The sequence below is a fragment of the Manacus vitellinus genome, unplaced genomic scaffold (assembly GCF_001715985.3).
Source record: "Manacus vitellinus isolate BGI_N305 unplaced genomic scaffold, ASM171598v3 scaffold_12_pilon, whole genome shotgun sequence".
NCBI lineage: Eukaryota > Metazoa > Chordata > Aves > Passeriformes > Pipridae > Manacus > Manacus vitellinus.
The window spans coordinates 6,810,329-6,823,233 of NW_021938949.1; the positions used below are offsets into that span (position 1 = coordinate 6,810,329).

General features: G+C 44.6%; 1 protein-coding gene across 2 annotated transcripts in view; it reads right to left on the reverse strand.

The window, feature by feature from the left end:
- SDK1 (sidekick cell adhesion molecule 1) overlaps positions 1-12,905 on the reverse strand; it is a 388,490-nt gene that overhangs the window by 12,696 nt on the left and 362,889 nt on the right. For both annotated transcript variants that reach the window (XM_018067288.2, XM_018067286.2), the window contains 3 exons: positions 12,427-12,564; positions 9,175-9,336; positions 7,869-7,994 (listed from right to left, as the gene is read on the reverse strand). In XM_018067288.2, coding sequence (XP_017922777.1) covers positions 7,869-7,994; positions 9,175-9,336; positions 12,427-12,564 — 426 coding nt within the window. The remainder of the gene's footprint in view (positions 1-7,868; positions 7,995-9,174; positions 9,337-12,426; positions 12,565-12,905) is intronic.

The window sequence follows — 12,905 nt, forward strand, 5'->3', positions numbered from 1 at the left end:
ACTTCCTCCTGCTCGCTGGAAGAGGGTGTCATCAATTGTGTGATGGAACTGCAGGCAGTGGACATACTCACCTGAAGGCTGCTCTGTGATGCACACAAATGTCAGAGTGCCCTGCAAGGCCCCATCTGTAAATGCATTTATTCATGATGGGGTCTTATCACAGCCCAGATGGAAGAGATCTCCTCTAAAATCAGCAGCAGCACCCACAGTGACCTGAGCTGGCCAGAGCAGCTGCCCAGCCATCTGGGCCCCTCCTGATCAGGAGGTAAGGCCACTCATCAGCACGCCTGGCATTTTGCAGTGCAGGTAAACCCAAAGCAGCTGCTGCATTAGCGAGTCCTGATCACAAAGGTTTTGCCTACTTCTTACACTGCAAAAATGGCCTCGCTATGGAAGCGCAGAGGTGAGGCTTGCACTAATGGAAGTTTTGGGAAGTTTTTGTAAACTGGTGCCCGAGGGACTGGTGTCACTGGAGTGCTGCTTGCTCCACGATATCAATAGTGTTATGTTCTCCTCATGGCACAGCCTGCAGAGTGAGCCTGCTGGAGCTGCACTATGTGCTGTACATTTTTAAACAGGAATGAGGTTTTTCTTTGTATTATAAATCCCTCAAAGTTGTTAGAAGCACAATGCCATTCTGATGGGAGTGTTTCACTAGGTTGATCTCCGTTCTCAACAGCCTTAATAACTTCGATCCTGACGCACATCCAGACCAGGCACCATTCCCATCCCTGATCCATTCCCGCAACCTTCTACTCACTTGACTACAATGGAACAGACTTTCAACAAGATGGATGCTGGTACCAGTAAGAACAAATCCAACTATAATTAAAAATGTCACTCCATAATTTTGAGGGCAGGAATCAAACATTAATCTAACCAAACTGCCTTCCAGTAACAACTTGTGCCCAGCACTTTCGCTGAGGAAACGGAGTCGCTGTCTATGCGTGGGGCCAAACGCCAGCGTAGCTCTTACAGACCTGACCTCACAAGCATCCCATTGGGCTCTTACTTTCAGTTATCAAAGCTGTTCCAGCAATGTCTGTTTTTCTCTGCATGTCCCCCAGCTATGGGAATAGGATGATAACCTCTGCATAGATACGACTCCAGCGCAGGGTCTGCCTGCTTTGAAAGACAGTCCTCTGCACTGTGAGATTCGAGCAGCAGCAGGACTTCTGTAGCTTGAGGTGTTATGAAGGTAACAATAAAGCAGGAGCCAGCAGCACTATCCTCAGCAACTTGTTCCACTGCTGCAGTGTAAGGCAGGAATCTGTTCTCATTTGCTTTGCCTTCACCTGAGTGTAAACTAATTGGAATCACTGCAGCGATGCCAGAACTGTGCTGGTGTAACAGAGCAAAATTTGGCCCTTAGCCTACTCCTGTGCAACAGGGAATAGCAGCAAAGATGGACTGATTAACACTGCAGGTGCATTTCCATGTGAATGTTTTAACTCTGGCATCAGTAAGTATTGGCTCAGTAATTTGCACCGTGCTGCATGTCTAGAGACACACACAAAGACTAACAACCCCCAGACTACTTCTTTTCTGGTCATGAGGATTGGCAGTCTCAGTGGATGCAAAAAGCAGGCTGAAATGTTATTGTTCCAGCTGCATTTGAGAAAAAAACAAAGAACAATAAAAATAGGTAATTTTCCTGCCATGCTTAAAATTCAGACCAATACATTATTCACCAGCATGATCAGAGTATAATGAAGTTATCATAATGTACCATTGTTATGTATTAGCTGGGTATTACAATGGCTATAAAACAAGAGATAAAATATTGACTTCCCTTTTACAGGGCAATAGAAGCCGAGATTATTTCTACCATGTAAAGTTACAGTGTAATAAAAAGGGAGCTTGGGATTTAGTTTCTCTGAAGAGGGTGAAGTAAGGGATGCATTTTCAAAGTTGGATTGTTGCAACCACCGATACTAGGGAGATGCATCTCACGACTATAAAATATTGCCATAATTGCTAGAATTGCCTAAGCTTTCATAAACACATTTGTAAACAGCAATAAGAGAATTTGAGCCCATTGTGAATTGTCTGAAAAGCAATTTGTTTGCATTGAAAGCCACTTAAATGGGAGAAGAAAAGCAACAATAAAAATGAATGTTCAGCACTCATTACAACAAACACAACTGTTCAGACATGCACTTTCTCACTCATTTTCTCAAACCTATCAGGGTGCACAGTGCAGAAAATCCAACAGACCAAGACATGTACATTTAACCACTCTGTGAAGCTCACAGTAAGTTGAGAAAACTACCCTTGAGAAGTCAGTGTTGCATTTCCACATCTCTGTCCCTTTGGCTATGGTGGTGATCCTGTGGGGCAGCAAAGGATCCTGGTGATGTTTCTTCAGAGGGATTTCTGTCTCACAGGGACTCAGAGATGCTCCAGCTGGTGGCCGTGTATTCTCTGGCCCACCCCCCTTTGACTTTAAATGGGACCCAGCTTGTTATCCTTGGGATCCCAGAAAAGTGCTGATGCAGCTACAGTGGTCAGAAGTCTGCAAGGTGGCAGCCTGGGAGAAGGGATGTCCTACATCTTCCACACTGCTGACCCCAAGCCAATGTTATGCACAGCATAGTATGTGGCTTCCCAAGTCCTGGTCAACAATATTTTTAATTCCACGGCCTCAATTAATTCATCTTATCTCCATCTGGAACATTCAGACCCCTCTTTGTACATGGGCATCGCAGTCAGATATATCCAAACTAAAAAAGCACTTTATTCCAGTGGTGAACTTTAAGATTAAATATTGAACACACTGAATGCATTCATTGCATCTCTCCCCCCAACCCCCAAAACTAGGTGTGCTCTAAATGTTAGAAGTTCAGCTGAAAGAGAATTCATTAGAAGGTCACCTGTGATAGCAAAGACTGGTCTTTAAGTTCAGGAGAAAATCATTAGTGCACCACACACAGCATTTTCCTCTCAGTTTAGGGAGGAAAGATGCACATACTGTGGCTGGGACATCAGCTGGGTATTAACTCATAGAAACTACTGAAAAAAGCAAAGTTTGCAACACCAGACTCATGTGAAGATGTGCAGGGCCCAGCCAGTCCCAGGCAACAGCTCAAGGGAGGCTGCCCTTGCTTCTCCTTTGGTAACATCAATCCCTGTCTTCATTTCCCATTGCCTTTCACTGGGCACTCGGCCTCTTTAAAAAAACCTGAATGTGTGATGGAAAAGGGAGGGCTCTTCAAAAAAAGATTAATTTTATCTTGCTGCTTCTTTCTCTCGAGGCTCCACCAGCCCCAGCTCTGTCCTTATTCCTGCTGAGGGGTGGTCTGATCTTCACCTCCTGGCATTGATACCTTCGTCCCACCTGCTCTTGAGGTACAGGCATGAGGAGAAGATCTGAATGACAGGGGAAGGTGAAACCACCTCTGACCTAAAAGAAGGTCCAGCCCTCCTGGCTGGGTGCCGACCATTCCGTGTCGGAGCGGCGCTGCCGACCGCAGCCATGCACGGCCCCACGGGCCAGCCCGGCTGCACAGGCCATTAATCAGGGTCTCCATGCTAAATAAAACTGTCAGTCAGTGGCGAGGGCTCCTGGCTCTGCTAACTCAAGCCACTAACAACCCACGGCGGGGGAGATGGAGAGCTGTCAGTTATTTGGGTCTTAAAAACCCGCCTTCCCCTCTCCTCCGGCCTACGAGGAGAGCCTGGCCATAAAGCTCCCTCCTAATTACACATTAGGAGGTTTATGAGGGGAGAAGCTGCGGAGAGTTAAGGCCGGGCTGAACGCTGGTGGTGTTCCTCCTACAGAGGACACAATTAAAACCTGGCTGTGTTTGTCAGAGGCAAAGGGCTGGATTATCATGCAAACTAGTGGAAGGACAAGAATGGGAAGTGAAGGCTGACAAACTGTCAGCCGTGACATGTCACTCGCCAGCAGAAGCGAAAAAGGCCCCGTGGCAGATGCCGGCGATGCAGCTGCACCCTTCACTTTGAATTTACTGACTTGTGCTGGTTTGTGTCCATGTTTGACACTGCGCTCCCCCATTTGGTTAAAAATAAATAGAAAAGGAGGAAAACAGAAAAACACTACTCAAGACACCAGAAAGGAAAACTGAAGTGAGATCTGCCCTCAGGGCGTGGGAAGCAAAACCCAGTATTTATGAGACAGACAATCCCCACTCCAAGTAGGTGGGTTCTTCTCCAAGATGTCTGCTGCCTTCATGGAACTGATCATCTTGGAAGCTGGAGAGGGACTTTTTACAAGGGCATGGAGCGACAGGACAAGGGAGAATGGCTTTGAACTGACAGAGGGCAGGTTTGGATTAGATGTTAGGAAGAAATTCTTGGCACTGGCGAGTGGTGAGGGTGGTAAGGCACTGGCACAGGTTGCCCAGGCACGAGCCATGAAGATGTGGCACTTAGGGACGTGGTTTAGTGGTGGACTTGGCAGTGTTAAGTTTACAGTTGGACTTGATGATCCTAAAGGTCTTTTCCAATCCAAATTATTCTATGAAGCAAATTGACCAAACACCTCCAGAGCTGCCCTGCAGATGAAGATGACTGCAGCAGGCCAACACATGGATGAAGGTCTCATGGGGACAGGCACGTATCTAGGTGCACTCCTGGCACTGTGGATCCCCAGGGCATTACACAGAAACCCATCCAGGGGATAACTGAGAAGGCAAGTCTGTGTGAGACTGCTGGCACTCTACAGACCACGTGCCCACCAATAAAGCACAGTACAGCGAGAGGAGCTTTGGATGTGGACCGGGGTTGGGAAAAGAGGGGTGAAACCAGCTTCTGCATTCTTTCCAGGAACTTTAACATCTTTGTGCCATTTCTGTCTTTTCCTCTGCGTAAGAGCTGAGGACATGATCTATTACCCATTCCTCAGCCAGCCGAGCTGATGTCTAGGGAGCGCTTACGATGGCAGAGACAGAGGCTGCTTAATTGCATTTCTTGTAATGCACAAGGAGCTGAACTGGAATCCATTTCTCCAGGGGCAGAGAAGTTGAAGGAAAAGAAAAACTCTTCTGTTTCTGTAATGTCTTCCTCTAGCACAGATCACTCTAGAAAAAATATTGGTTCGCCTGCTTCATCCCCGTGCCTGAGTATACTCAAAATGCAGAGGAGGTAGTGAGCCTGGTCACCTTCCATAAACCCAGCAGAGAAACAGGGAAATCAAATGAACAGCCTCAGCTGCCTGCTGCCACCATTGCTAAACCCAGCAGGGCAGCAGAGCCCTGGGAGACACAGCAGGACTCCGAAAAACTTGAAGGGAAGTGACAAAAGGGAGTAGGGTTTGCCATTTCTGACAGAAAGCCACCCTCCTACTCTGATGGAAGAGTCTTGGCAGGGAACTACAGCAGGGAAAACGAGATGATACAGCATTTAACGTTTGGGGTAATGAGGCCTATAATAGATGACACTTGAGATGTGAAACACTAAGGTAGTGGTATTGCATTTAAATATTGGCAACAAGCTAAGGCTTTTCATCTGTCGGCTCAACGCCCCTTTTTTGACCTCAGAAGGATGAATATCTTTTCCTCCCTTGATTTTATGTGAAGGGCACAAGTCAACTGCTCTTCTTTTGGACAACAACTCCTTAAAAACAAAGGTTGCTCCAATCCACGCTCTATTACCCCTATAAATCAACATGCAAAAGCAAATTATTAGAACGATATTGAAACAGGAGCTGCTCTGAGTGACCAGCCCTGACAGGAGGAATTAGTTCCCTGCTTTTGTTAAGCCCGTAATTCAGATTTCAAAGTCTTCCGTGCAGAGATGAGGAAGAAAAGCAGCACAGAGAGGAAGCCGACGCTTGGGTGGAATAAGCAAATCTTCCAATTAGTCTGTCTCCTCTCCTGGATCACATTTCACGCTTCCTACAGCTGCACCAGAACGAAGGATGAGAATCCAGCATACAAATGCCGAGTTCATTTGCTACAGCAGCATGAATAGGATTAAAATAATCTGAAGAGGAATTAAATGCCTCAACAGTCAGGTTGCAAGAGCAGGAGAATAAGACCTCTTCTGTGTGTTTCCAGGATCAGTGGAGTGGGGCCAGCAGAAGTGACCCAGGGTTAATGCAGCTCAGACCTGCCTTGGAGGGACTATTTTCTTCCTACTCAAAAAGAGTGGGCCACAAATCCTACATCTTTAGCCATGAACTGTGAAATGTTTGTACACATCCAACAGTGAGACAAACAGATGAGTTTGCAATGTCACCACTCACACGAGTTGAATTTCCAAGCTTGCAGACAATCTGTACGTGGGCTGCAGGTTTCCCCCTAAAATACTCTTACTCACAAAAATCTGTTTGAGGAAAATGTAAGCTGGTAAGTGAACTTCAATGAACAGGTTTGGTTTAAATTGTTACCTAAACAGTGCTGTTCAAATAAGAAAGTATTTTCTACCTATGAAGAAATAAGGACAGAAATCAAAAAGCTGATGTAAGTGAAATAGAAGCACAGCAGTGTCATGCCTCTAATTGAAAGAAAACTTGATCACTCTGGGAAACTCCAGGGAGAAGGTACACATTTCCCTTGACTTTGTTTTGAAAACAATTGTCAAGTTAAATGACAGAAATAAGAAAGAAATTCTGGAGTCAGAGCAGAGCCTCACTACAGAGCAAATCCTATCAGATACAGGTATGAAAATCTGCATCTTCAGGGATGACCTCAGAAATGCAGGCAATACTTTTGTTACTGGTCTGGTTAAATGTAATTAGAATCAGTGCTTTTAAATGCAACCTTACATTCAAGACACAAATAAGAAACAGGGTCCTTTATACAATCAAACAGATAAGCATTCCTTTAATCAATACATAATCAAGCAGTGTGCAAGCACCTAGAAGTAAAAAAAAAAAAAAACAAGTAGCCAACATGGATATGTCAAGTATAAATCATGTCTAATTTCCTTCTGTGACAGAGTAGCAGACCCTGTCAATAGAGGAGAAAGAGCAGACATCATCTATCCTGACTTCAGCAAAGCTTTTGACTTGGTGACATTCAAACACGGCCCACGTGAAACGAGTATCTGGTAGATGCATCACCAGCTGGAAAACTGTACCCGGAGAAGGGTTATCAACATTCACTGTCAGAGTGCAGGGAAGTTATCAAGTGAGATTACACAGGGGTCTGGCAGCACTCACTGGCTTTCCTTAATGACTCAGTTACCAGAAAGTGTGTGCTTATTGAATTTGCAAGGGGTACCAAGCTGGGAGAGGCTGCGAACGGGCTGGAGCACACACTGACTTTTAAAATTACCTTGTCCAAGTGGGAAAATATTCCACAAAAAGGAGAGAACAGCTTCAGTAAGATGCAAATCCCACAAGCAAAGGAGTTCTGGGAAAGCTCTGGGAAAAGCTGTGGTGATAGGGGATTTCTTCCCCCCCAACTCAATGCCCTCCCTGCAGAACAAATGGGGGAAGCAATGTGTTCACAGTGCTGAAGTCCTGGCCCCATTATTAACAGTAAAACAGTAATTAGCTGCTGTGCTCTGCTGCAGAAGAGGACAGATTTCTATCTGTGGTCCTCAAAATAGAGCTTGCAAATACTTATTAGTCCTTGTGCATGAAAGATGCTGTAAGCATTTAAATTACTTTTAATTATTAACTATATTAGTTCATCTGTTGGATGATTTTCCAGTGATGTAGCACAGTGAAAGCCAGAGCAGTCGGGGTAATTTTCTGTGACTGCTCCTAAAGAGGAGAAAATATGCTAAACCACATAATAAACCAGTAACAGCTTAATAGCATCTGGAAACACGTTCTCTCACAAAATCCCATTACCTTACTGGGATGACAAACAACCTCTCCACTGTGGATGGCTTCCAGCATGGACTGAAGGAAGGGAACTCATGACATCAAACTCACTGTGTTTCCCATGGCTTACCTGAGGGTCGTGCCTCTATAATGTAGCCAGTTGTGGGTTTTTCTCCTGAATCTCCCTCAGTCCACCGTAGCGTGAGCCCAGAAGCAGATTTTGTCACCAGAATTTCCTGAGGGGAGCCAGGAGACCCTGAAGGATGAAAAGAGAATAGCAAATGGGGGTGGCATCGGAGACAGACTGTAGTATGAATTTCTTCTACTGATTTAGGGGAAAAAATTATCTAGCAATGTTGGTCAACAAATAGGCAACATAAACCAGCTCAATATGTTACTGTCCTAATTTTTTCACTAGTTCTAGTACCAGCAGTTAAACATCAATGGCTGGGGTGTACAGGTCATGGAGTCACAGTATCCTAGAACATCCTGAGCTGGAAGGGACTCACTAGGATCATCAAAGTCCAACTCCTGGTCCTACACAGACAGTCCCAAGAATAAGGTACCTGTCTGAAGAAGGTAAGAGGAAAAAGCCCTCTCATTTTACCCATTAGCATTACAAACTTTGCACATTGCCACTGCTATTTCTGACTTCAGAGGTGAAACCAGCCTCCCAAGTTTCAGGGAGAGGGTTGTGGGGACAGCCACTGCCCACTGGCTTGGGAAGATGCCACGGTCACAGAAGATACTCTTGCTTTGTACTCTCTGTGGTGTGGTGTGAGAGTTAGACTGTGGATGTGGAAAACAACCAAAAATAGGAACTGTGGCCACTGCACTGATGTTCTGTGACTCACCTGACAGGCTGGTATCATTGGAGGGCATTTACCTTGTTAGATTATGTGTTTATCAAAATCACTGATCAAATAAGAAAACCAGGCTTCAGGTACAGACACTGACCCAAGCGGGCAGCACTGCTGCACAGCCTGTAGCTGCTCTTGACACATCAAAAAATCCACAGATCTCTCCCTCTGAATAAGCCAACGTGTCAGGAGAGAATAATTGTAAATTCTTTCTGGTTTTACACCCAGGAACCTCTGCTGGTTCCGGCAGTTATTCCAGTTCTGACTCCCACCGCAGAGCAGTACAGTCAGAATTATGCACAGCGCTGTCAGGCTGCAGCTCTGAAATCCCTGGCTAGCCCCGTCTGCATTATGATTTATTTACACTGTTTTGTTTATTCACATCAGACTTACGGATTTCAGGAGAAATGAAACATGTTTTTCATGGGCAGTTGTGAAACCCACTGAATCACATCCTGAGCTCTTGTGACTCAGCTTCTCCTTGGCTTGGAGATTCCTGTGAAGCCCTGAGTGCACTATTCCCCTAGGTTTGTATAACTGATCTGGCCTGTGACTTGCTTTTATGGTCCCACTTACCTTCTGCTGGCCCAGCTGTGATGTTGGCTTGAAGTTCAGGTCCATAGGCAATGGTTCGGGCTTGCACTCGGAATAAATAGGTCATGCCCTTGGTGAGATCACGGACCTTCAACCAGCGCTGCCAGTTCCCTTTAATGTCCACAGTCACCACCTTGCTCACCCCTGGAACAGCCATGCAGATAAAAAAATAAGAGAAGGCTGCAATGCCAAAATAGAAATCAAGTGGAGCTTATTACATCTAGATGGTAAGTAAAATTATCTAACAGTTTGCTAAGAAAGTATTTCTTACAATTAGCAGGAGTTTAAGTAGTGATAATAGCCAATTTTCAGCACTGATAAGTATAATTAGAGTTTAAGCTTGATAAGTGGGTACTGACAAGGAAAAAACCTTACAACACAACTGGGAAATTACCAAGAGACTACATGTAACTTCACTAATTACTCTGGGAAGAAAGAGAGAGGTAAACGAAGAGGAGTGCACGTTGCAGGCTGCTTCCTAAGCAAGCATTTCTCCATTGGTGCTTCACCAAATAAGCTGCAACACTGCCTGGAGGAGGAAACAAGGGCCAGGTTTGTTCCATTCACCTCATCCTGCCATGTCCACCATCACCACGTGGATGCAGAATAAGGGATGTGTGCACCTCACAGGGACCTGGGGGCTACAAATGCCACGACAATAGGAGATGCAATCAAAGCACTGCGATCTTAAAAAGGCTGGAGTTGTGACTTGTGTTTCACTCTTCTCATTCTCTCATAATTTTTCTTACAGGGATGAATTAAAATCAGAGGTGTTTCCTTCATCAAGGTGCACAGTAGTTTCACCTTTCGGTTCTCAATGCTGCATAAAGGGCAGAGGGACAATGAGTGCTTTGAAAGAAAAAAAAATCTAGTTTTCACTGAAATTTTCTACAAGTAAGTCAAGGGAAAGAAATTGATTTATAAAGTATTTTACAGAACAGAAGGTTCAAATTAGAGAGTCCTTTTGGCATTTTTCTGGTTCTGTAGATGTACATAACTAATTTCAAACCAAGACAGGAAGGGGGAAAAGGTTTTTCATGCTAGAAATGGCTGCTTGCTAGTTTATCTTTCCAAAAAAATGCAGAAGGAAGATGTTTTTCAATCCAGATGCTTATTTTATGCAAATCAAGATGATGCTTTCAGTTTTTACAAGTTAATTAAAGAATAATGTCTAAGCGATTTCTGTTCCAAGTTTTCTCCCAGATACAATTTATAACTCAGGGAATCTTTCCTTGGCTAACGAGGAAGCAGTAAAAGTTCCCACTCCTTCTCTAGGTGAACTATTTCATTTCTCTGAGACAAATCAGGAGGCATTTGTCAGTTTGAAGTTATGTTCAAAAAAAAAAAAAAAGAACTGTTAAAAAAGGCTCCAGGGCAATTCTGTTGTCTATTATTGTGTAAAACATAACAGTGTAAAGCTTAAACAATAAAAGGTCAAACAGGGAGAAAACTGCTAAAGAACAGGTTGCTGTTGGAAAGCCTGAAAAAATGGGCAGGTAAATGTTGGGAGGGGGAGTGGGATGGCAAGAGAGTCACCATGACAAGGATGCTCAGCCAAAAATCATGAATGAGTGGAAAGTCACAAGATGCAGGAAAAGGTTCCAGAGGGTCTGGTCCATCCTTATTGTTGCACTGTGGTGCTGGTAAGGAGGAATGTGAGACCTGGGGCTGGAATGATCCTCTGGGATCACAGGATACATCAGTGCTGCCCCCACAGGCCTTGTGCTACATTCAGCACTGTCTCCTGCTCCATCTTCAAATTTGGCTCTACTTTGCTCTCTAAATGAAGGAGCATGGCTTTTCTATCAGAGGAAAATGATGGCATCAAGGGAGGGATTCCTTATCATGACAGGAGAATAAATATAGTTGCTGAAAGAAAAATGTTGTCACAAGAGCAAATGGGTAGAGACTGGAAAATAAATTTAAGCAAAAATTTCCAATCTGAGGAAGAGCCCTCCATAACCTCCCTGCTCACATCAGGGGAAGGAGAGACAAGCTGGAGTCAGAGGCAGCACAAGCAGAAGTGGGGAAGAGAAGAAAGGAAAACAAAGATTCTGAGGATGTTAAGTCAAATGCATGAAGACAAAACATGATCTGACACTTCCATATTTTCAGGGGAAAAAAATGTATTCTTAAACATTGTGTAGGAATGAATAAAAGGCAGGAAATGCCCAAACAGCCCCAACCTCCTGCATACCCTGTGCATATTTCTTGGTCAGAATTAGAAATGCTTTCTGCATTAGCTCTTTGTGCTCAGACCTGCCAACCGTAAAGGCTGACAGTGCTTTTATTCTTGTGTTTTCAATCCTCCATAAAACTTTCTCTGTGCATGAGACATGGATATTCAGACAGTACAGATCATAATTCCTTACAGAAAAAGCAAATACAAGTGATTGATATCCTTATTTCTTTGGAAAAGAGTTTAAAATGGATTGACAATGGCTGAAATTACTCTCCCTGCTGTCACCCCGCCAAAGCTGGACATCCTATTGAATGATTGGCAATCTACCAGGAGTATAAAAATATTAATAAGACCATCCACAAACTTTGTCATCTTTTCTAATTCACCTTTGGAGTGAATTTACATTTGCTTTCAGGGGTATTGCCAAATCCTTCTCTGTTGCTGCTCTGGCAAATTAACCAAACATTTGTGGCCAGCACGCTGTGGTGGTCTAACTTAAAATCCAGTGCTGGGTTGAAAACACTGCTCAGAAACTCTTTGTAAAGACACATCTACATCCCCACAGCAGCCACCCTCCCCTGTCAGCCAGCAGCAGTGCCAGTGACGACGAGCACACTTGATGCCCAGGCAATCTCTGTGATAACAGAAGTGACACACGATGTGATAAGCAATACAAATGTGTCTGATGACTATTCTGGGATGGAGCCTACTCAGCAGTTTCAAAGCGCGACGCGGGGAGACAATCAGGGACTCTCAGGCTGAGCCTCCTCTTCGCCCAGACCAGGTAATGACGGCCATAAAATGACTTTTCAAATCACACAGACTATAGTTTGTGCAAGAAAATGAGAGGGGACAGACAAAAGCCGTATTCCACAGTATTATGGCTCGCTGAACGGTTTTGGCAAAAGTGGAATTGTTTTACTTACCCTTTGCCACCTGGCTTCTCTTGGAAAACGGCAGAGAGCAAGTGGGAAATTGGGCAGAGATGAAAGATACTACAGTACTATTCTGTCACTTCTCCATGAATATGTATGAACAGAGGTCTTTCTTACCCTGGACGGGAGCCAGAGGCTCATAGACTACTCGATAACCCTGCAGGACTCCATTTGCTGCTGTCGGCTCGCCCCAAGACACATTGAGTGTAGTGCAAGTGATTTCAGAGAACGCCAAGAAGCTGGGAGCACTGGGTGCTGAAAGGATTACACACAGATTGAATTGCAGGAGAAGTAGTCAAGCTGATATACATATATATTATAAAACATTGGTTTGTTTGCCCAGCCTAAATCTAAAGGAAACAAGCTGAGAACGGGATTTATCAATTGTCTACAAATGTCCCGTAATCAGTCAGAAACCCAGCCTGTCCTAAAAACACAGGCACTCAGCTGCAAAACTGAAAGCAAACAAGGAGATAGGACACAGAAGGGAAGGACCCTCAGAAGTATGCTATGAGAGCACAGAGACTGAGTACACAGCTCCTCTTCACAGCCACCACCAAGGGCATTGCCTTTACCCTGCACCAGAGCACTCCCAC